Source organism: Oryx dammah, unplaced genomic scaffold, assembly GCF_014754425.2.
Source record: "Oryx dammah isolate SB20612 unplaced genomic scaffold, SCBI_Odam_1.1 HiC_scaffold_22, whole genome shotgun sequence".
NCBI lineage: Eukaryota > Metazoa > Chordata > Mammalia > Artiodactyla > Bovidae > Oryx > Oryx dammah.
The window spans coordinates 1547790-1571930 of record NW_024070206.1 but is presented as its reverse complement, the minus strand read 5'-3'; the positions used below and the strand labels follow the sequence as shown (position 1 = coordinate 1571930).

General features: G+C 45.1%; 1 protein-coding gene across 2 annotated transcripts in view; it reads right to left on the bottom strand.

Annotated features, from left to right (window-relative positions):
- Positions 1-6611: 6611 nt before the first annotated feature.
- PIGN (phosphatidylinositol glycan anchor biosynthesis class N) overlaps positions 6612-24141 on the bottom strand; it is a 93531-nt gene continuing 76001 nt past the window's right edge. The window contains exon 28 of one of the 2 annotated variants that reach the window (XM_040264269.1): positions 6612-8521. In XM_040264269.1, coding sequence (XP_040120203.1) covers positions 8398-8521 — 124 coding nt within the window. In that variant the 3' untranslated portion in view covers positions 6612-8397. The remainder of the gene's footprint in view (positions 8522-24141) is intronic. The other variant, XM_040264271.1, reaches the window with a different exon arrangement.

The following is a 24141-nucleotide window of genomic DNA, read 5'->3' as shown; positions in this document are numbered from 1 at the left end:
CTTCTCCCTTTGCCTTCAATCTTTCCAGCAGCAGGGACTTTCCCAGAATCAGCTCTTCACGTGAGGTGGTCCAAATACTGGAGTCTCAGCTACTGTCTTTCTTGAAAGAAGTCACATTTGCTCTGTTGGCAGCCAACAGAACTGGTGGAATTGGCAAAGCTGAATTTGATGAGGCAGGAAATGGGGAGTTTAGTAGGGGTGACCGCCACACTCCAGGGCATATTCAGGAGCAGGGCTGTAACTTCAAACCGCCAGTAAGAAAACGGGAGGGGAGAGGTGACCAGGTGGGAAGAGAGAACAGCGCAGGTCCTCCCGACAGGCCTGTTACTAAAGGCCGTTGAGGAACGGACAGCAGTCACGAGCATCTGCAGTGCATGTCGAAGCACTCACTGCCCTGGGCCAAACCCACCAAACCTGATCCAGGCCCCGCCGGCTCCCGATGCCGGGGGCCTCCTGGAGGAGCTGGTCCATCACACGAGCGAAGGAACCGGAGCACCTCATGCCGCACTAGGGCAGAGACCCAGGGGACGGCTCAAGGGCCCGCCTCTCCATGCTCCTCCCTCTCAGACCTCCGCGGCCCCAGAAGCAGTAAAAGCAGCAGCTCCACCCTGCCTGCAGACTCAGATGGGATAAGACCTCAGGAACTGGAACGTCATCACACAGGACGCACGGCTTCACAAAGGGCACATCACTGGAAGGCTTCCCTCTCAGGTGCGGAGAGTGTGCTCACGATGCGCCGCCGGGCCCTGATTCAGGCCGAGTCTGGACCAAAGGCTGAGGGGACTCGCGTGCGAGGATCTCGTGGGAAAATGCCCTCACCTTCTGGATGAGGACGGACGCCACAGGGTTAGGGTGGGTGAGGCTGTGGTTTAAAGGACAACCAGACGCAGGACTTTCTGGCTTTAACTGAATCCAGATATATGAATACCAAAACTGAAAAAGCCTCAGGTTCTCTTGACTACTTCCAGAAAAATATGGCAAGAATGTCCCAGGAAAGCCATCAGCAATCTTGATGTTATTTTACTGTTCACACTTCAGGCTGAACTATGGGGCTCATACTCATGACCTGGTGAGCAGTCCAGCTTAGCCAAGCAAGAGCTGTGGCTCCATCCGAAAAGTGGCCGATGAGTCTGTAAAAGTCACCTCCCCAAGTGTGTTAGCTTCCTCGGGCTTCCATGACACAATATCACAAATGGGGGTACTTTACAACAGTGGAAATCTGTTCTCTCATAGTTCTGGAGGCCAGAAGCCCCTAGTCCCCTAATTCCCTCCTTCCGGCCTCTTCCAGCTTGCAGTGGCTCTGAACATTCCTCGGGCCATGGCACATCACTGCAATCTCTGCCTCCGTCTTTCCAAGGCCTTCTCCTCCTTCTATCTTCCCCTTTTCTCTCTCTCTCTCTTTCTGGCATCTGTTCATTTATTTATGGCTGTGCTGGGTCTTCACTGCTGCACCCAGGCTTTCTCTAGTTGCAGCAAGTGGGGGCCACTCCGCATTGCAGTGCGTGAGCTTCTCACAGCGGGGGCTTCTCATGAAGCGGGGACTTCTCATGGAGCGGGGGCTCTAGGAGGCGGGTTTCAGGAGTCGTGACTCCTGGGCTCAGCAGTTGTGGCACACGTGCCCCGCTGCATGTGGCATCTTCCCGGACCAAGGACTGAACCCACGCCCCCTGCACTGGCAGTGGACTCCTAGCCACTGGGCCACCGTGGGCGTCCTCCTTTTCTGCCTTATACGGACTCCTGCCGTTGGATTTCTGGCCCACCTCGGTAATTCATAATGACACCATCTCAAGAGTCTTGACTTAGCTACACCCTCAGTGACCCTTTTTAACGTCACATTCACAGGCCCCAGGGGTTAGGATGTGGACGCATCTTTACTGGGATCCACAATTCAACGCATTATACTAAGTGTCTTCTGGTCTTCCAGGACTTGACCAAACTCCAAGTGCTTGAAAATATTCCCTTCCTTCCAGTATTTCCTTCCTTCCTTTAATGCTGATTAAAAAGAAGAGGGAGGAAGACAGCTGACCTGTGCCTCCAAGATGAGCGGCAAGAGTCTGGGTACATGTGTGTTCTGTGCCCGGTGCACACGCGTGGGCAGCTTCAAGGGCTTCCCAGGCGGCTCAGTGGTAAAGATTCCGCCTGGAATGCAGGAGACAGGGGTTCGATCCCTGGGTTGGGAAGATCCCCTGGAGGAGGCCCTGGCAACCCACTCCAGTATTCCTGCCTGGAGACTCCCAGGAACAGAGGAGCCTGGTGGGCTGCAGTCCATGGGGTCACAAAGAGTCAGACATGACTGAAGCGACTCGGCACACGTTCAGGCAACTTCAAAAGCATGTTTTCCTGATTACAGTCGATGAGACAAACGAACCCCAGGGACGACGGAGCCTGGTGGGAGGCCGTCCATGGGGTCGCACGGAGTCGGGCATGACTGAAGCGACTTAGCAGCAGCAGCAGCAGCAGACAAACACAGCTGAAAAAGTCTAGCTTCTATGTTACCTGCTTAGACACAGTAACTGCATTTACAGAAGCAAATGCTACCGACGCTCTTATGCAGGTTTCAGGATAGAGTGTCTGAGGGGAGACTCTACTCCTTTAAAATGTTTTTTTTTTTTTTTTAAAAGGCCTCATACTAATTGTGGGATCCTGGGTAAGTTATTTATTACCATCCTGTGCTTTGGTTTTCCCATCTGTAAAACAGTATAATACCTCCTTCACAGGGTTATGAGTATCAAAAAGGTAGTATTTGTAAAGCATTTAAAACAATGCCTGGCACATTATAAGGGCTGTATAAGTTTTATCACAATTTTAAAAAGCTGTTATTAGAAACCACACTAAGCATTGAAGAGATACTTACAAATACATTCAAAGCATGCATATCAATTAAAGTTCTTGGGGTGTGAAAGTAAAAGATGCAGATAAAAATTCTGAGGAAATGAATGGCTTGTAGAATAATTAGGAAGGGTTAAAAAATGGCTGGAACCAAGGGAAGCTGAGCAGCAAAGGAGACAGCCAAAGGGCCTGCAAGGACACTGCTGGACCGTTCTGACCCGTTGAATAAATATACAAGTATATACGACTGAGCGCGTGCGCGCGCGCACACACACACACACACACACACACACACACACACACAGCATGTAAGTGGAGCTTTGGACTTGTCATTACCCACAGCGCTCTAAGAAATACCAATAAAATCAATCCCTTTTTTTTTTCATTCCATAAAGATGTGGTGGAAAGTTACTCATTGTAAGGTTACTGGAAGATCTCACTTAGCCATCAATGACGCCTGAATTTTGAATCTTAGCGTCTCTTTGTTCTAGCTTGAAAATCTTGCCCAGAACTCAGATTGGCCTGGCTTGGGTCAAATGTGTACCCCTAGTTAGCTGTGGTGAGGGAAGTCATTAAAAACCATGTCACCTGCTAGAGACACGTGGTTAGCAATGGAGGCAGTAACTGCAGAAGAGAGAGAATGCCACGGAGATGGCCCAGCTGAGCGCCACACACTCACACCGCATAATGAATTTAAGAACCGATGGGAATTATCGTCAACTCTAGAATAAAAAGTTTTTAAAAAGAACCGATGGAAACTAATTCATAAAGAACAACACTGTGTTCTAACGTAACTAAGGGAGGGGAGAGGAGAGACCTGGGGAGAGAGAAGTAAGTAAAATAAAAAGCAGGGACGCACAAAAATTTAACTAGCAATCTCCTTCTCTAGCGGCAAGTCACAAGAAAACGGGTCAGTACTGGTTATGAATTTATTTTTGTGGTGAAGGACCTAACCTAGGATGTATAAAGACTTGGTTCAATTTCTAGCTGACTGGACGTCCACCCCTTACTACTGAAGGTCACCAGCCCAAGGTTACATGACCCATGCAGAGGCAGGTAAAACTGCGGCACTTTTTAAAGTTTTTCTACAATAAAAGTAAAAATGAAAATGTTTTTTCAAGCTCTCAGAAAAAACAAAGATTCAATTAAGTACATGACACTATTTTTTGAAACAGTGTGATAAATTGAGGTTTTTTTAAATGTAAAAGTATGTAGGGGCATTTCTGAAGTATGTGTACTAGGCTGAACATTCTGGAGTATGTGTACTTGGCTGAAGGGGAACTCAGCGGTTGGGTGCGCAGTCAAGCAAGTGGAAACTTGGGGCATACTGCTATCTTTTCCCCTCACAATGCATTCATCAAGTTAAATTGCCCAGTTTTGGACCCATAGCAACTGTGAAATATGTTTTAAGCTGGTAAGTTTGAGGTAGTTTGCTATGCAGCAGTAGATAACTAATATCTTCATTTTTAATTGTCTGACCTTTTATCTGTAGATTAAATCCATGGGCTTCTTGCCCTTGGTCCAGCCAGCATTTGACTTATTTCCAAATCTATTTGATCAGGGAACGTTTTTTTATTATGACATCTATTTGGATCCTCAGAAGCTCATGCTCCGAGGGATATACTTTGAGAAACTCTCTGTGTGGCAAATACTCCAACGCTCAGGGTGGTGACTTGACAATTAACGACCTGTATTAGTGTCTCTAAGGAAATTAATAAGTGATACGTTAGTGCTGAAACATTCTTTATATAGAATGAGTATTAAGAGCAGAAATCCTGCCCACCTTTTTTTTTTTTTAAACAAACCATGGTGATGCAGAAACGGGAAAACGCTGCAAGATATTAACACTACCACAGTGTTGAACGCACCCACTCTAACAATCCCATTCTGTAACATTCTGCAGATGGAGAGAATGTTGATATAAAAAGAACTCTGAAAGCCTGAGAAGTTACCAAGCCATCTCCAGTCCCTTAAAGTGGCTCTCAGAACTGCTTGAAGGAGACCCTCTCCAAACGGCTGAGCCGGGTTGGCTCACCCTCCTCTGGGGGGGTGGTCAGCCCTCCTACCAAAGGGCGTCCAATGCGTGTCCGGAGCTCACCTGGTTCTCCCAGGAGAGCACCAGGAGCCCGCAGCTCGGCGCCATCTCGAGACAAGCCCCACGCAGCGCACCCCTCCGTTCAGCTCGGCCCGCTCCATCAGAACGACATCTCTGATGGCCCAGTGGGGGATCAGAAGGTGGAGGGGCACACGGGTCCCCGGCCGCCACCGGAGTGCGGGTGGGGCGCGGGCGGCGGGGGCGCGCGTCTTCACATCTGGGCTGGAGAAACTCGGGGCCAGTTTGTCATGAGAAGCAGTGAGTGGTGGGTGGATTTTCTAGGTGTATAGTTCAGCTTTCAGTTCAGTTCAGTCGCTCAGTCGTGTCCGACTCTTTGTGACCCCATGAATCGCAGCACGCCAGGCCTCCCTGTCCATCACCACCTCCCGGAGTTCACTCAGACTCGTGTCCATCGAGTCCGTGAGGCCATCCAGCCATCTCATCCTCGGTTGTCCCCTTCTCCTCCTGCCCCCAATCCCTCCCAGCATCAGTCTTTTCCAATGAGTCAACTCTTCACATGAGGTGGCCAAAGTACTGGAGCTTCAGCTTTAGCATCATTCCTTCCAAAGAAATCCCAGGGATGATGTCCTTCAGAATGGACTGGTTGGATCTCCTTGCAGTAAAGGGACTCTCAAGAGTCTTCTCCAACACCACGGTTCAAAAGCATCAATTCTTCGGCGCTCAGCCTTCTCCACAGTCCAACTCTCACATCCATACATGACCACAGGAAAAACCATGGCCTTGACTAGACGGACCTTTGTTGGCAAAGTAATGTCTCTGCTTTTGAATATGCTATCTAGGTTGGTCATAACTTTTCTTCCAAGGAGTAAGCGTGTTTTAATTTCAAGGCTGCAATCACCATCTGCAGTGATTTTGGAGCCCCCAAAAATAAAGTCTGACACTGTATCCACTGTTTCTCCATTTCCCATGAAGTGATGGGACCGGATGCCATGATCTTTGTTTTCTGAATGTTGAGCTTTAATGGTTCAATCATCTGAGGGGATTATTGTGAGAATATGCCTGGTTGGGAAGGTCCCCTGGAGGAGGGCATGGCAATGCACTTCAGTGTTCTTGCCTGGAGAATCCCATGGACAGAGGAGCCTGGCGGGCCATGGGGTTACAAAGTCAGACACGACTGAGTGACTAACACTTTCAAACTACCACTTATTATTTCTCTAAAAAATTTTAAAAAGCACTTTGTGTTCTGAATATAGCACATTAAATAAAATGGTACAGAGAATTAAAGCATTAGTAAATAACAGACAGGCTGCAGACAGTTTCCTAAATCCTTAGAGTTTCCTCCAAGATTTATTCATCCTCCATGAGACAGTGGTTTTCGGTCATTGTTGTTGCTCAGAATTTTCCCAACCTGATATCCCCACCTTAATTCTTACAGCATTCCTAATTTAAACACATGTTAATCAGCAAATGCCTTAAGTCTTGACTTGAAAACCTGGTATTCATAGTTAGGATGAAAAAGTAATTAAATATCTTAAACAGAAATACAATTTACTAAATTAAAAGCCCAGGGCAGAGGAGAAAGACGAGTCCTCATCTTTTCCTGCCAGAGCACCAAAATCACAACCAGCTGTTTAACAACTATTGGCAGGAAAACACTGAGCCCACCCAAAAAGCATACCCCACGCCCAGGGACAAAGGGGAGGCCACAACGAAACGGCAGGAGAAATACATCTCACTCACACTTTATTTTTCTGTCATTCAGTATAAAAATAAGCATTTCAAAATACTTCAAGATACTGTGATAAGCCGTGCAACAGAAAAGGCCCAGCCTGCAAACTCTGTCCCCAGGTGAGTCCGAGTGGTCCTGTCTCGGTACTGCAAGGCCGGCCTGCGGCTGTACAGGCGACCCCTGTAGTGTAAATTCACACTGACTTGAAATAATATTAAAGAGACATGCTTCAAAAATCAAAATAAAGTACAGAGCACCTTTTACCCTGTTGTAATAAAATATTCAGTAATTCCTCTGTGTGAAACTCTGGAAAAAGATGAAAGGCAAAACTAGATATAAAAGGGAAAATAACAATGTGTCTATGAAGTCAGTTTTCTCTGACTTGTGAAAAGACTGATCAAACACCCTTTGAGGTGCTGTGGAGGTTCACGGGCTCTCCAGCTGCCAACACGGTTCCAGCCACCGCAGCTTGCTTGCTGTCCACCTCGACTCTGTACCACAGATGACATGGTATCTTCTATTGACATCAGCACATCTTTTTTTTTTTGTACTCCTGTACGCTTTTGCTGTTACACCATGAAATACTATCACAATACTATTTATACTTCATCATAAATAGGCATTAAGAAAGCACATTTTGCCAAGCTGATTTGTGAATCTCCTAAATTATATTTCTTCACTCACCTGCCAATTTGAAAAATCTACTAATCTGTAGAGAGCTTTTTCTCATCATTAATGTGAACTGGTGATGCTATAACTTAATTTAAAATCAATTATTATTTTTTTTAATGGGATTCAGACCAAGAAAGCCTAGCATCAGCCAAACTCTCCTGGCACATCATGGACAAACGTCCAACTCTACAGTGATATGTAAAGGTCACTTCATGGAAAACCCAAATAAAAATTACTCTCAAGATGTTCTGTCCATTACAGTTAGTTTATAAACAGAAATTAAAATTTAATGAGAAGACTTTGGGCCTGTGGGCTAGAGTCGCACAGCCTGAAAGAAAAGCAGTTTCAACGTGGATTCTTAAGACAGTGCCAGCAAGTCTAACCACTGATTAAAAAAATTCTGTCAGGGACTTTTCCCTGGAGGCACAGAGGTTAAGACTCCACGCTTCCAGTGCATGGGGCCCAGGTTCAACCCCTGGTTGGGGGAGATCCCGCGTGCTGTGCGGTATATGCCCAAAATAAATTAATCAATTAAAGATTTCTGTTGGAACAATGCATGATAAAAGCTATGGAAATTAAGTTATTGAGTCTTACAATTAAAAAACACCTGCCAACATTTTTCCCCACGTCCCGATTGTTTCTCTAGTGCTGCTTAGTTGTTAGAACCACTTGCAAAACCAGCGCTGAGAGTTGATCAATATTTATGGGGCCACCTGGTGATTCCTTCAAGTTCAGCCAGTGCACTGATTGCAGAGGTGATCAGCACGGCCCCCTCAGGAGCATGTTTCACAGGAAGCTGTACAGTGGGGGCTGGAGATTGTTACGGCTGCTCTGAAACATCAGCGAGAAGAGTCTCCAATCAGAGGGAGAAATGAAAATGGAGAGGCTTTCCCACAGGTGTAACCACTATTTCACGCACACCAGACCTCAAGAAAATGGAAGCTCTTTTATTCCAGATAACCTGTAAATTCAGAATTCCACATGTAATTTCCTTATATGCGCAGAATGTGTTACACGTTGATTTCCATCTTCTTAATGAATCCGACAAGATCTTAGTTGAAAAGGAGAATGAGAAAGAGCCCCTGGATGCGGAAAGATGGCTTTGGCAACTTTATATGACGTGGCTTTTGGGTCTGCCACACAGACTGAGTTTCTTTGTCGTGAGCACCTGAGCCAGGCAGTTGAGAAACACCAGGAAGATGGTCATGGACATGACGATCACGTAGTGGCTGATGCTACAGGAGAAAAAGGAACACGTTACAGGCGGACAGAACACTCAGGAGGAAAAGCATAAGGCTCCTCTACCATTTCTAAATGTACAGGTGATCCCTGAACAACTCAGGCATTTGGCGTGCCAAGCTTCTGAGCAGTTGAAAGTCGATCTGTAACTTCAGAGTCGGCCCTGAGCGTCCTAACCTCCTCAGTGTCTGTGGTTTGGTCTCTGCCCTCAGCCAACCACAGATCGCACAGTACTGCAGCAGTCACTATCTAAAAAATCCACATACAAGCGGACCCATGCTGTTCAAGGGCCAACTGCATATACAAAATACATAAATTACAAAGCCTACTAATGCTTTTTAAATTGATATCAAAATGCTAAAAAGTGAATCTGCTGCAGAAGTAGCAATGAAAGTAAGGACTATTTCGAGGCAGCTCCGACCCTAATCCGACCGGAGACGATCAGCAGCGCCCGCGCCTTTGTCACCGTTAGAAGCTGAGTTTAAACAGCTAGCTCCTACAGAAATAAACGGAACTTTCCCCTTATAAGTCCCATATCTTCTGAATCACAGCCACAGACTCCCCAAGGTGTCCCCAGATTCAGTAATATGGCATTTTAGAGCACGGCATTCCATACTTTGACAAAAATACAGGCCACAGAGAAAGAAAGATGTTACTCAAACTCAAATTCAGTGAAGTGAAAGTTTTAGTCAAAGAGTCTAAACAAAACAAAAAGGACACATCTCTCTATTAATCTGAGTCAAAACCACTATGTGCCAGAATTTTGGAAAAAGAACACCATGAAAATTACTCAATCCCAGCTCCCATCTATCAGCAATAGTAAATGTTCAGCTTTTCTTTTTAAGCACCATGCTACATTGTCCACGGCTTGACAATAAATTTGCAAATATGGAAAGAAATTGAGGATATAGATCTGACAAATGTTCAATAAAGCAGGGGTTTCCCACAGTGACTGCCAAGCAAAGCTTCAGATGACACTGCAAGTTACTTATTTACTAGGCCTGTCAGAGTTACATCTAAGAATCTTACTTCATAATAAACTTATACCCAGCTTCCCTGGTGGCTCAGCTGGTCAAGAATCCACCTGCAATGTGGGAAACCTGGGTTCAATCCCTGGGTTGGACCAGAGTTGGACCATAAAGAAAGCTGAGCACCGAAGAATTGATGCTTTGAACTGTGGTGTTGGAGAAGACTCAACAGTCCATCCTAAAGGAAATCAGTCCTGATCGTTCATTGGAAGGACTGATGCTGAAACTCCAATACTTTGGCCACCTGATGCGAAGAACTGACTCACTGGAAAAGACCCTGATGCTTGGAAAGATTGAGGGCAGGAGGAGAAGGGGACAACAGAGGATGAGATGGTTGGATGGCATACTGACTTGATGGACATGAGTTTGTGTGGACTCCGGGAGTTGGTGATGGACAGGGAGGCCTGGCGTGCTGCAGTCCATGGGGTCGCAAAGAGTCCGACACGACTGAGCGACTGAACTGAACTGAGACTTACACCCTTCAATAAGCTGCTTTGCAAGGATGGGCCCCAGGGCAGGCCCCAGGGAACTTGTCTTAAGAATATCTGGGAAAGTGACTGCTGGGTGAATGTAAAATAGGGCAATCACCTAGAGGGACGTGGAGACTAATAACGAAAACGGGAAAAGAGGCTTGCAGTCCACCCTCCCATTCCCCTAATAACTCTGGTCCAACAGGTGGGCAGCCCCCCAAATGTCAACTTGCTGGCCCTATACCAACCAAGGCAAAGCTTCAGGGTGCTTACCCATGATGGGTAAGGCCCTCAGGCCAGAAAAGAAGAGCCTCTACTCTAAGCAGATTTATTTATTTTTGGTATTATAAGCTTTTAAGAAAGAATCTCCAATTATGAAGATTTATAGTTTGATAATATTTTCTTTGGAATGGCACTGGTTAGGGCATTCTTATTTAGAATCTTTCTCTAGATTAACTGGTTAATCTTATAAAGTAAATTTGAAATAGATAAAAAGAACTGGCTAATTAAAAAATAAGAATGAGAACTAGTTATGTTAGAAATCTGGTTCTGGACTAGGGTAGGCTTCTGACCTAAAAAGAAGGCAATACAATTGGATATTTAATTGCTAGACAAATACTATCATTAAGGCAAGACTTTTGAAATGTTTGTTTTCCCTGTAAAAATAATGGAACAGAATATTGGACCTGGACTTCTTTCCTGCTTAAATTTATGTGTGTATGTGTTTGTATATATGTGTTTTGGTAAGTTTTTTTTTAACACGGAATGGATATGATATACATCTTCTCTACCACTTAATTATGCAGATTTCACAAAGCCATTTTCCAACTTTAGTAGCCACCGTGGACATAAATCACCTATAATTATCTATTTAAGAATGAAAGTGATGACATTTCTCATTCTATAAAGCCCTTCTGGGAAGAAACTGATCTAGACATTCATTTTAACAGAACACTCTTAAAAACCTCATGCCCAAACAGACAACATTATGTTACTAAAACTATGTGAGTTATGCTGAAATTTTATCACACAGAAGTTGGTAACTGGTTGACTGATGTTACTTTAAAATGTCTTCCAAAGGGGAGAAATTCAAGCTCATCACAGCACAGAGGTGCCAGGAAAACATGGTATTAGAACACTAGAAACTTTCAAACAAACAAAAACATCAGAAAACTTTCCTTTTCCAGGAGATGGAGTAGCTGTATTTTCCCCCATCCCTCCTGCCAAGTACAACTAAAACCTCTGGGCGCTGTATACAAAATAAACCTGAGGAGACAGAATGGCGGAAAGATGCTAGATGGGTTAGGAACCTTGGGACCCAAGGAATGACACGGTGGTTGAATTTGCCGGATTTCCTTCTTGCTGGCAGAAACTGGCCAACCAGAAATGCCAATGGACTTAGACTAAGAACCCCAAAGAACCCAACGTGGTAACAAAAGCCTACTCTCTTCAGTCACAGGACAGACAAGGAAAGGGGCGGCCCCCAAAGATGGAAAACTTTCAGACACTAGCTGCTCCACTTCAGCCAGACAGCACGGAAGAAGGCGGCTGTACTCCCGCCTGCTCCGCAAAGGCCGAGCGGGGCACACAGGTCTGCACGCCCGGCTGGGGTGGGGCAGGAGTCTCTCCCGCCTCTCTTCGTCTTCTTCCAGCACGTCCAGTCCGTTAACAGGTTCCACTCGCCTCTCTTTCAAGATACTTCGTCCATCTAGCCTCTTGCTGCCGTTCTGAATCGCTGCCCTAGTTCAAGGGCATCATCTCTAGCTGAGCCTCTTAAGCAATCGACCTCTTCCCTTTCTTGACCCCTCAATGGGTTCTCCATCCTGTGGCCAGAGTGTTGCTTTAAAATGTAAGCATATCAAATATGTCCCTGCAAAGAGTCTAATGCTTTGCCTCACACTTAGAATAAATTGCTAATTCCTTACAGTAACCTCAGTCAAAACCATAAGTGACATCACCTGTCTTTCTGAACTCTCTCCCTACCATCTTTCTCCTTGTATCCTTCTCATCATAATAACATTCAAATTTTCAACACTATTTGATGACATCAGGAAACACAGCTTTCATAGAAAGTCAACTTAAAAAAAAAAACAACCCAACCCTGAATACATTGGCATATAAATTAAGTCTAAAACGATATATATCAATCTGTTGGACTCTGGGGCTGAATTCCAGTTGACTTCTTATTTTTTCTATGTGCTTTCAGTATTTTCTACAATGAGCTTATGATACATTTCTTTTTATGAGATGACTACAGATTATGGTAGGTTTAGACATAGCACTCTTAGGCTGAGCTCATAATTTCCACAGATATCTCCTCTATCCCATTTCTGTTCCTCACAGGACATTTCAAAATCTGCAGTGGTTCCTGAGATCAAAATCCTCAACCCAATAAGCTCGATATAATGGTCATAACTTCTTCATGTTCTGTAAGAAGGCTCACTCCCCAACCCAGGGACTGGAGTTTGGAGTCAGAGGTGAGAGGGGGGAGGGACAGAGTGCAAAGTGCCCAGGTTACAACCTCAAGGACCAAATCAAGGCAGCCCAGACTGACCTGGATCCCTCGGGAGGCCGTGTTCCATGGGGAGAGCAGGCAAGGAGGTCAGGAGGCAGGCGGATGAAAGGAACGCCATGAGGATGTAAGAGAGTGCACTCCAGAGAGTGTGTACAGGCTGTGGCCTGTCCACACGGTGGAATACTGCTCAGTGGTGAAAGGGAAAAAAATCCTGACACGCTACAACACAGAGGGAACAGAAACACCACACTGCCTGAAAGAGGCCAGATGTGAAAGACGACACATCGCGCAATGCCATTTCTCGAAATGCCTGGAGCAGGCAAATCTGTGGAGACAGAGAGCAGGCTGGCGGTTTTCCGGGGCTCGGCATGGAAATTGGATAGACCGGAATCAGGCAAGGGGGAGTTTTCTGGGTGACAGAAATATGAAAAAACTTGATGGTAGTGATGGTTGCACAAATCCATCAATCTGCTGAAAGTCACTGAAGTAATTTAAATCATTTAAAACTTTAAAATGGATGGAATTTATGATATATAAATTATACCTCAAGAAAGCCATAAAATCAAAAAGATTATATTACAGCAGATGATTTTTTTTCCCACTAGATTTTGCTATCACTTTTAGGCCTTTTACCACTTCTAATATTTTTTAAAAACTTTAAAATATTAAATGACTTGATCTCTGAACAAAGTAAGTTTTGTAAAACCAGAAGGCAGGAGACCCCACCTCAATTTGAGTGACAATCTATCTCTAAAGGGTATTCCACACATCACCTATCTCCTAGACCTGAAATGGCCTGAAACCATAGACTCTTGGCTCGTTTAAGCTAACACAGTCGGCAGGGAACAGCTGTGAAGCTCGTTGCCTCATAGTCTCCATGCGGCTGAGTCCAAGGCATTCAGTTTGTGATAGCTGCCATCAAGTCTGGGAGCCATCATAGCGTAGCAGAGTTAAAGGAGCATCAAATTTCTATCTGAAACGAGTTCAGCTGTTCCCACTCCCTCCTCTCGACCGGTCTGTCATTTAAATCAGCAGTTCTCAAGGTGCACATCCTATGAGATGGTAGAGGGACAAGGCGGATACAGATACTGATTGTGTGCATACAGAATCACCAGGCGGGTCTGTTCAACCCACACAATGGGTGATAAAAGGCTGATGACACTTCTCAATTAGGATAATGCGCAGTCAAAGCCGGTCCTATCTGTCAGATGTACTGGGAAGACACAGGTGGAGAACCACTAATTTTAATAAAGCTTAATGTTCACTGTCAAGAGTAAAGAGATTTTATGGTGCTTATTAATTACATTTAGGAGGATATTAAAATATCACTGAACTTAATGATAAGTTTTCACTACAAAGAGAAATGATACTGTAGTTGTCGTTTATACTGCAGTGATGTGTAACAATAGTGCACGCAGGAGACGGGTCCAAATGAATCCCGCCATGGAACTAAAAGCTCCTGCCGATGAGGACGACTATTCACCTCAAGTCAAGCGCGTTTAGAACATAAATTTAAATATGCTTTTATAGTTATGAAAGCTCCCTCAATAGCATTCTTTCTCTAGTTCAAAAAAACCCACTTCTCTCAGAATGCAAAATAAAGGCAATACTCTGTAAAGGTTATGGCCTGCTATAAGTGAAAAAACAGTGTAAAAGATTAAAACAAGAAAATACGAAATTATAGCTCGGTTGGCCCAACTCAGTTTCACAGCCTGGGTAGGATATTTCTCATATGGCTGTTGAAAACAAAAACAAAAACAAAAACACCCAATGCTAGAAGGTTCTCCAGAAAACCACTGAATTTACACCCACTGTTTTAGTTGGTCATACCGACTAGAGTGTATTCCTTTAAGAGTCTCAATGTAATTCTGCTAAGATCTACTCCAAAGATGCATTTCGAACATATTGAACTACACTTATAAACAGATATCCTGTCTCATGCCCTAGCAATTGAATCTTTATTTTTAAAGAAACCATTATTAACCTGGAACCAATAGCTGAAGAATCTCTCTAGCATATTTTGAAAACCTGCTGCAGTCCCCAAAACGATACTACAGACACTGCAGATACACAGGCTGCATTCGGGTATTGCATTTGAGTCCTCTCTCAAATTCTGGGACAGATTCTCACCATTTATATATTGAAAGAGCAATAAAATAGAGAGGACAAAAGGACACTATTCCATTCCTGTGAATGACAGGCAGAGAATGGCTGGAGTTATTAGCTGTATTACTGATACAAAGGGGTTTAGAAATAAAATTTGTCACCAAGGCAAACCACTACAGGGGCACAGTTCAAATAACCCAGGCTCCCATTAAGGAAACTCTGCCAGTAAGTTTAATAATATCTGCAACATGACAAGGAACAGCTCGGCTTTTCAAATGTATATTCACAGAGGAATAGAAAGCTGAACCTAAGAACAACATTCTCACAAATAAAATGCAGGGAAAAAACGCAGGAAAAAGGAGCATAATAAAGTCTTGATGTATGAACCTTGCTATATGGTGCTTAACTTAAGTCTTGAAGCGCATTTTCCCTCCACTATCCAAGTCCCTTCCTGGCAATCAGTCAGATGCATATGGACCCTTAGACCTGTATCACGTGGTTCCCTGCGGCTCTGTGTACCATTACTGCCCTACAAGATGCGAAAGGAAGCGTTTAGAGTCCTAACTCACCAACAGAAGCAGCCGCAGCAGCAGCAAAAACCTCACTGTGCAGCATCAACTGGGCAATTCCGTTTAGAAAGCCCAATTCCACTCCATCCCGACCTCTTCCATCTCCCTACCGTCTTCCTTTCTTAAGTGGGAGTCTTTTGTACAATACAACAATAGACAAAAAAGACAAATGGAGCAGAGCAAGGAGGTGTTTCAGCAGGAATGACCGGCAGAGGATTCGGGGAATTTACGTAGGTTAGTTCAGTGTCCTCAGTCTGATGAATAGAACTGAGCTCTGAAATTGTAAGTCTCTCATCCCACTTAAGCAAGCATCCCATTTAACCTAGAGGAGTTAGACCAGTGAGGATGAAGCGCTGAGACTGAGATAAACTGAGGTTTAGCAGGCTTATTACCTGGCCATGCCTTTAACCTGTTCCCATGCACTCTAGGTTTTTAATGTTGTAAAGATGAGGATGTAATGATTACACCGGAACAAAAGGCACAAGCCAGGACTGCTCCAGGTAAACCGGGGCTACTGTATGTGCGGGGCAGCTGCCTTTGGAAAAAATACTATTACCACAAAATATTTCTACGGCATAGTTTTTACCCTATATAGCATCAATTAACTATATATTTTTCCATATTCACCATAAGTGAAGTTTAGGACTGGCACGTGGCGTTAACATCCTCTCCCTGTGGTTAGCGCTGCAGTGAGGGGCTGTCAGTGCATCGCAGGCTAGGAGTGCTAATCACCGCTCCGTTTCCCTTGGTTTGAACGATGTCACTGTGTGTTTTATGCCTTGCTGTCTCAGTTTTGCTATTATTTTGTGCTCTGATGAACACTTTATTCCCATGATGGTTGTGTAAAGGAATGCAAGGAACAGGCCCAGAGGTACCCCACACATGCCAAGAAGAACATCATGCTAGATATTAAATTTGAGTTTTGTAATGGCTCAAAGCCTGTTTTTAAAACAATCAAGCAAGCATAGGTAACAAAAAAAAAAAATAGATTAAACAAGACTACATAAAAATTTAAAACTTCTGTGCAAAGGACATAATCAACAAAGTCAAAAAGCAAGTTACAGAATGGCAGAAAATATCCGCAAATCATCTTATCTGGTAAGAGTCTAAAGTCTAACATATATAACGAACTCCACCACTCAACAACAACAAAAATAACCCTATTGAAAAACGGGGAAAGGATTTGACCAGACATTTCCTTAAAAAAGACAGACAGACAGCCAACAAGCCCATGGAAAACGCTCAGCATCAGTACCGATGAAGGAAAAGCAAATCAAAACAACAAGACACACTGCACACCCACCGGGGTGTCTACGATCAAAAAAAGAAAAGAAGAGTTGGCGAATCTTCTGCGCTATCAACAGGAATAAACCGGTACAGCTGCTATGAAAATCACTACAGCAGCTTCTCAAAATGGTAAAAGCATAACCACCATTTGATCTAGCAGCCCTCTCATTTCCGGGCATGTGTCTCAAACAGCTGAAAACAGACTCGAATGGGTAACATGAACACCCATCTTATAGCAACCTTATGACAGTGGCCAAAGGTGGGGCAAGCTCAGTGCCCAGAGAGGGGTGAGAGGACAGACAACACGCGATGCAGACAGTCAACGGAATATTATTCAGCCTTCAAAAGGAAGGGAATTCTGATCTAAGCTTCAACACGGATGAACCTTGAGGACATTATGCTAAGTGAAATTAGCCAGTTACGGAAGGACAAATATTGTGTGATTTCACTTACATGAGGCCAAATTCATAGAGATAGATAGTAGCTAGTGGATTCCAGGGCCTGAGGGGAAGGGAAAAATGGGAAGATATTGGTACAGAGTTTCAGTTACGCAAGATGAGAAAGTTCTGGAGATCAGCTGTACAATAATGTGAAATCACTTAATAAAACTGAACTGTACACTCTAAGCCCCAGCAAGACGGTGGGCGCTGGAGCGGCTGTGAAGAGAAACCCCTCGACAAAGGGCAAAGGAGCAGGCGGGGCAAGACAGCAGGAGGGGCGAGACGGTTCAGAGTCGAACCCGCCAGAGGCGCTCAGAGCGCTCAAACCAGGGCGCCAGGACCCAGGGACGCCACGGAGGCGGAGCCCGAGCTGTGTGCGCGCCTCCTGGGGAGGCCCGGGGGGCAGCGGGCTCCCGCAGGGGCAGGGGCTCTGGGCGCCGCAGACCTGGGCATGGCAGGCGCTCTCTTGGAGGAGGCAGCCGTTCACCCACCACAGAGCCGCCAGAACTCACTCGGGACCGGCAAACAGGCTCTTGGAGGGCACGGGCAGAACCGTGTGTGCACCAGGACCCGGGAGAAAGGAGCAGTGACCCCACAGGAGACGGACCCTGACTTGCCCGGGAGAGTCCAGGAGTCCCCGGCGGAGGCGAGGGGCGGCGGCGGGCTGCTGCAGGGTCCGCACGGAGGGTAGCAGGGCATCATGGGACCTTTTGAAGGAGGCCGTTATCTTCATTCACTTCACCAAAGTTTGGCCCCAGGGCAATGAACAGGGAGGGAACACAGCCCTGCCCATCAACTGAAAACAGGACTAAGGATTTACTGAGCATGCCCCACCCCCACCCCCAATCAGAGCAAGACCCAGTTTCCCTCTCAGTCAGTCTCTCCCATCAGGAAACTTCCATAAGCCTCTTATCCTTCTCCATCAGAGGGCGGACAGACTGAAAACCACAATCACAGAAAACTAGCCACTCTGATCACAGGCACCACAGCCTTGTCTAACTCAATGGAACTAAGCCATGCCGTGTAGGGCCACCCAAGACAGACGGGTCATGGTGGAGAGTTCTGACAAAATGTGGTCCACTGGAGAAGACAATGGCAAACCACTTCAGTATTCTTGCCTTGAGAACCCCATGAACAGTATGAAAAGGCAAAAAGATAGGACACTGAAACAGGAACTCCCTAGGTTGGTAGGTGCCCAAAATGCTACTGGCGATCAGTGGACAAATAACTCAAGAAAGAATGAAGGGATGGAGCCAAAGCAAAAACAACACCCAGTTGTGGATGTGACTGGTGATAGAAGCAAGGTTGAATGCTGTAAAGAGCAATATTGCATAGGAACCTGGAATGTCAGGTCCATGAATCAAGGCAAATTGGAAGTGGTCAAACAGGAGATGGCAAGAGTGAACGTTGACATTCTAGGACTCAGTGAACTAAAATGGACTGGAATGGGTGAATTTAACTCAGATGACCATTATATCTAGTACTGCGGGCAGGAATCCCTCAGAAGAAATGGAGTAGCCATCATGGTCAACAAAAGAGTCTGAAATGCAGTACTTGGACGCAATCTCAAAAACGATAGAATGATCTCTGTTCGTTTCCAAGGCAAACCATTCAATATCACAGTAATCCAACTCTATGTCCCAACCAGTAACACTGAAGACGCTGAAGTTGAACGGTTCTATGAAGACCTACAAGACCTTCTAGAACTAACACCCAAAAAAGATGTCCTCTTCATTATAGGGGGCTGGAATGCAAAAGTAGGAAGTCAAGAAACACCTGGAGTAACAGGCAAATTTGGCCCTGGAGTACAGAATGAAGCAGGGCAAAGGCTAACAGAGTTTTGCCAAGAGAACACACTGGTCATAGCAAACAGCTTCTTCCAGCAACTCAACAGAAGACTCTAAACACGGACATCACCAGATGGTCAACACCGAAATCAGACTGATTATATTCTTTGCAGCCAAAGATGGAGAAGCTCTATACAGTCAGCAAAAACAAGACCGGGAGCTGACTGTGGCTCAGATTATAAACTCCTTATTTGCCAAATTTAGACTTAAATTGAAGAAAGTAGGGAAAACCACTAGACCATTCAGATATGACCTAAACCAAATCCCTTACAACTATCAAGATTGCCGGGAGAAATATCAATAATCTCAGATATGCAGATGACACCACCCTTATGGCAGAAAGTGAAGAGGAGCTAAAAAGCCTCTTGATGAAAGTGAAAGAGGAGAGTGAAAAAGTTGGCTGAAAGCTCAGCATTCAGAAAATGAAGATCATGGCATCTGGTCTCATCACTTCATGGGAAATAGATGGAGAAACAGTGGAAACAGTGTCAGACTTTATTTTTTTGGGCTCCAAAATCACTGTATATGGTGACTGCAGCCATGAAATTAAAAGACACTTACTCCTTGGAAGAAAAGTTATGACCAACCTGGATAGTATATTAAAAAGCAGAGACATTACTTTGCCGACTAAGGTCCGTCTAGTCAAGGCTATGGTTTTTCCTGTGGTCATGTATGGATGTGAGAGTTGGACTGTGGAGAAGGCTGAGCGCCGAAGAATTGATGCTTTTGACCTGTGGTGTTGGAGAAGACTCTTGAGAGTCCCTTGGACTGCAAGGAGATCCAACCAGTCCATTCTGAAGGAGATCAACCTGGGATTTCTTTGGAAGGAATGATGCTAAAGCTGAAGCTCCAGTACTTTGGACACCTTATGCGAAGAGTTGACTCATTGGAAAAGACTCTGATGCTGGGAGGGATTGGGGGCAGGAGGAGAAGGGGACGACAGAGGATGAGATGGCTGGATGGCATCACGGACTCGATGGACGTGAGTCTGAGTGAACACCGGGAGGTGGTGATGGACAGGGAGGCCTGGCGTGCTGCGATTCATGGGGTCACAAAGAGTCGGACATGACTGAGAGACTGAACTGAACTGAACTGATACAGTGGAAGCGAGAAATAGATTCAAAGGACTAGATCTGATAGACAGAGTGCCTGAAGAACTATGGACGGAGGTTCCTGACATTGTACAGGAGGCAGGGATCAAGACCATCCCCAAGCAAAGGAAATACAAGGCAAAATGGGTGTCTCGGGAGGCCTACAAATAGCTGTGAATAGAAGAGAAGCAAAGGCAAAGGAGAAAAGGAAAGATATAAGCATCTGAATGCAGAGTCCCAAAGACTACCAAGGAGAGATAAGAAAGCCTTCCTCAGCGATCAGTGCAAAGAAATAGAGGAAAAGAACAGAATGGGAAAGACTGGAGATCTCTCCAAGAAAATTAGAGAAACCAAGGGAACATTTCATGCAAAGATGGGCTCAATAAAGGACAGAAATGGTATGGTCCTAACAGAAGCAGAAGATATTAAGAAGAGGTGGCAAGAATACACAGAAGAACTGTACAAAAAAGATCTTCACGACCCAGATAATCACGATGGTGTGATCACTCACCTAGAGCCAGACACCCTGGAATGTGAAGTCAAGTGGGCCTTAGAAAGCATCACTATGAACAAAACTAGTAGAGGTGATGGAATTCCAGTTGAACTATTTCAAATCCTAAAAGATGACTTTGAAAGTGCTACACTCAATATGCCAGCAAATTTGGAAAACTCAGCAGTGGCCACAGGACTGGAAAAGGTCAGTTTTCATTCCAATCCCAAAGAAAGGCAATGCCAAAGAATGCTCAAACTACTGCACAATTGCACTCATCTCACATGCTAGCAGGGTAACGCTCAAAATTCTCCAGGTTAGGCTTCAATAGTATGTGAACTGTGAACTTCCAGGTGTTCAAGCTGGATTTAGAAAAGGCAGAGGAACCAGAGGTCAAATTGCCAACATCCTCTGGATCATGGAAAAAGCAAGAGAGTTCCAGAAAAACATTTACTTCTGCTTTATTGACTATGCCAAAGCCTTTGACTGTGCAGATCATAACAAACTGTGGAAAATTCTGAAAGAGATGGGAATACCAGACCACCTGACCCACCTCATGAGAAATCTGTATGCAGGTCAGGAAGCAACAGTTAGAACTGGACATGGAACAACAGACTGGTTCCAAATCGGGAAAGGAGTACATCAAGGCTGTATATTGTCACCCTGCCTATTTAACTTCTATGCAGAGTACATCATGAGAAACGCTGGGCTGGAAGAAGCACAAGCTGGAATCAAGATTGCTGAGAGAGATATCAATAACCTCAGATATGCAGAAGCCAATGGCAACCCCCTCCAGTATTCTTGCCTAGAGAATCCTGTGGACAGAGGAGCCTGGTGGGCTGCTGTCCATAGGATCGCATAGAGTCAGACATGACTGAAGCAACTCAGTGTGCATGCCTGCATGCATTGGAGAAGGAGATGGCAGCCCACTCCAGTGTTTTTGCCCGGAGAATCCCAGGGAAGAGGGAGCCTGGTAGGCTGCCGTCTATGGAGTCGCACAGAGTCAGACACGACTGAAGTGACTTAGCAGCAGCAGCAGATATGCAGATGACACCACCCTTAAGGCAGAAAGTGAAGAAGAACTAAAGAGCCTCCTGATGAAAATGAAAGAGGAGAGTGAAAAAGTTGGCTTAAAACTCAACATTCAGAAAACTAAGTCCATGGCATCCGTCCCATCACTTCATGGCAAATAGATGGGGAAACAGTGGAAACAGTGTCAGACTTTATTTTTGGGGGCTCCAAAATCACTGCAGATGATGACTGCAGCCATGAAATTAAGACGCTTCCTCCTTGGAAGAAAAGTTACCACTAACCTAGACATCATATTAAAAAGCAGAAACATTACTTGCCAACAATGGTCCATCTAGTCAAAGCTATGGTTTTTCCAGTAGTCATGTATGGATGTGAGAGTTGGACCATAAAGCTGAGTGCTGAAGAATTGATGCTTTTGAACTGTGGCGTTGGAGAAGATTCTAGAGTCTCGTGGACTGCAAGTCGATCCAACCAGTCCATCCTAAAGGAAATCAGTCCTGAATATTCACTGCAAGTGCTGATGCTGAAGTTGAAACTCCAATACTTTGGCCACCTGGTGTGAAGAACTGACTCATTGGAAAAGCCCCGGATGCTGGGAAAGACTGAGTGCAGGGAGAGAAGGGGACGACAGAGGATGAGATGGTCGGATGGCATCACTGACTCAACAGACATGAGTTTGAGTAAATTCCAGGAGTTGGTGATGGACAGGGAGGCCTGGCGTGCTGCAGTCCATGGGGTTGCAGAGTCAGACATGACTAAGCAACTGAACTGAGCTGAACTGTACACTTTAAAATGATTAAGGTGGGATTTTTATGTTATATATATATTACTATAATTTTTTTCAAAGAAAATTTTAAAATTATCAACGGAAAGGATAGTAGAAGCTGACAGTTGGATTTTTGCAAAGTACTGTGACATGGTGAGGGGCCCTGCAACATCACGGCAGCCTGGGAAAACTGACCTTAGAGGAAGCAGGAAAAAACTGTGCCTGGGAGCACAGAAGAACTTCAGGGGTCAAAGTGAACTGACGCCTGAACGGTAGGGGTCTGACACCAGGAAGCCCCGGGGACAGTGCTGTCACCACCCTGGTGGTGCAGGTGTGCAGTGCCTTGTCTCCAGACACTCACTCTGCCTCACCGTTCAGTCCATGGGATGCTCTTGCATAAAGAGGCAGCCAAGGTTCCTAACGCTTAGGCAACAGTTCACTTGTGTAAGTGACATCTGAAATATCACAGCTCTAGCAGAAGCGAAGTTCATGGCTCCTCACTTATTTGCCAACAGTAGTTTTATATTCAAAGTTCTCCAAATTAAGGTTCCCAAAAGCTATTTGCTAGAAATTTCCTTATCCAAAACCAATGGTTTCTGAAAGTCTTATTATTTATCACACTGCAGATATGAGGGCATTGGGCTTTTTTACCTCTCTGCTTTGCCCATATCCATTCTATCTGCCCAAAATACTCTTCCCCAACCTCTAAGTTTCCCAATTGAAATTATACTCTTCCTTCAAGGTTCAGCCCATATGCTGACCTTGCACAAAGAGTGCTTGGTCACTGAAGCTGGAAGTGAAGCAGCCTCTGCTGTGTATTCTCAAAGCCCTTAACCACACGCTGCCTCGTATTACAGTTATTTTGTCTTACAACCTGACAGCAGGGGCCATCTGTCAGAGCCAGATCTTTCCAGCGCTGGAATATCCGTTATAAGTTATACATTAGAATCTCACACTCAGTACCTGAATTCGCTACAAAACACTCTGATGCAGAGTCATCTGTCTCTAGAGGTGGGGCATCACCAGGTCTGGAAGACGCAATGCCATTTGTCTTGGGTCCTTGATAACATCTGGGAATGCTTTATGGATGGTGAGAGTGCTCACTACACAATTTCTTCTCAAGAAATGATCTGTATATTAAATGTATACACATACAAAAAAACGAAACCTAGGTAGGCCATGTTATTGCTAAAGTCTTTCAGAGCTAGTTTCCTCCTCTGTAAGACAGAAATAATTATATTTTCCTCATATCATTGCCATGACAGTAATGAAATAACATATGGACAACTCCAAACACACTGTGTACAGTTAAGTGACATTGAAATACTCAGTGGCAAAAAGTCTGCCCGCAACGCAGGGACCTGGGATTGATCCCTGGGTCAGGAAGATCCCCTGGAGAAGGGAGTGGCAACCCACTCCAGTATTCTTGCCTGGAGAATTCCATGGAAAGAGGAGCCTGGAGGGCTACAGCCCATGGGGGTTGCAGAGTCAGATATGACTGAGCTACTAGCATACACATTATATCAATTTCATACCTTTCTCAATACTCACTTTCCTTGTTTGCTACTTAATTTAATCTGGCTTTCCCCTGGGTTTGGGTATAAGGTTTTTTCTATAGCAGAACAGTGCGATCCTCTAAATGGTTTCTGGAAAGTTCCGGGGACCCCAGAAGGCAGGAGAGATAGACACGGTTGCATTAAATCCCTTAAACCAGCCGTGCCGGACACTTCTGAGAAAGACGCTCCAGACCTTTCCAGGGAAACATGGTGGCTGTCTTTAAATGAGCAACATGAAAGTCTGGGAAAGAGAGAAAGTGGTCTTGGGACAAAGAACACACGACTTCCAGAGTGGATCGGGGGCAACGCTGGTGCCCGGAGGCGGAAAGCAGGGTGCTCAAGAGGGGCTTCTTCCCCTCCCCTCCTCTGTCCCTCCTCTCTCTGTCCCTCCTCTCTCTCTGTCCCTCCTCTCTCTCTGT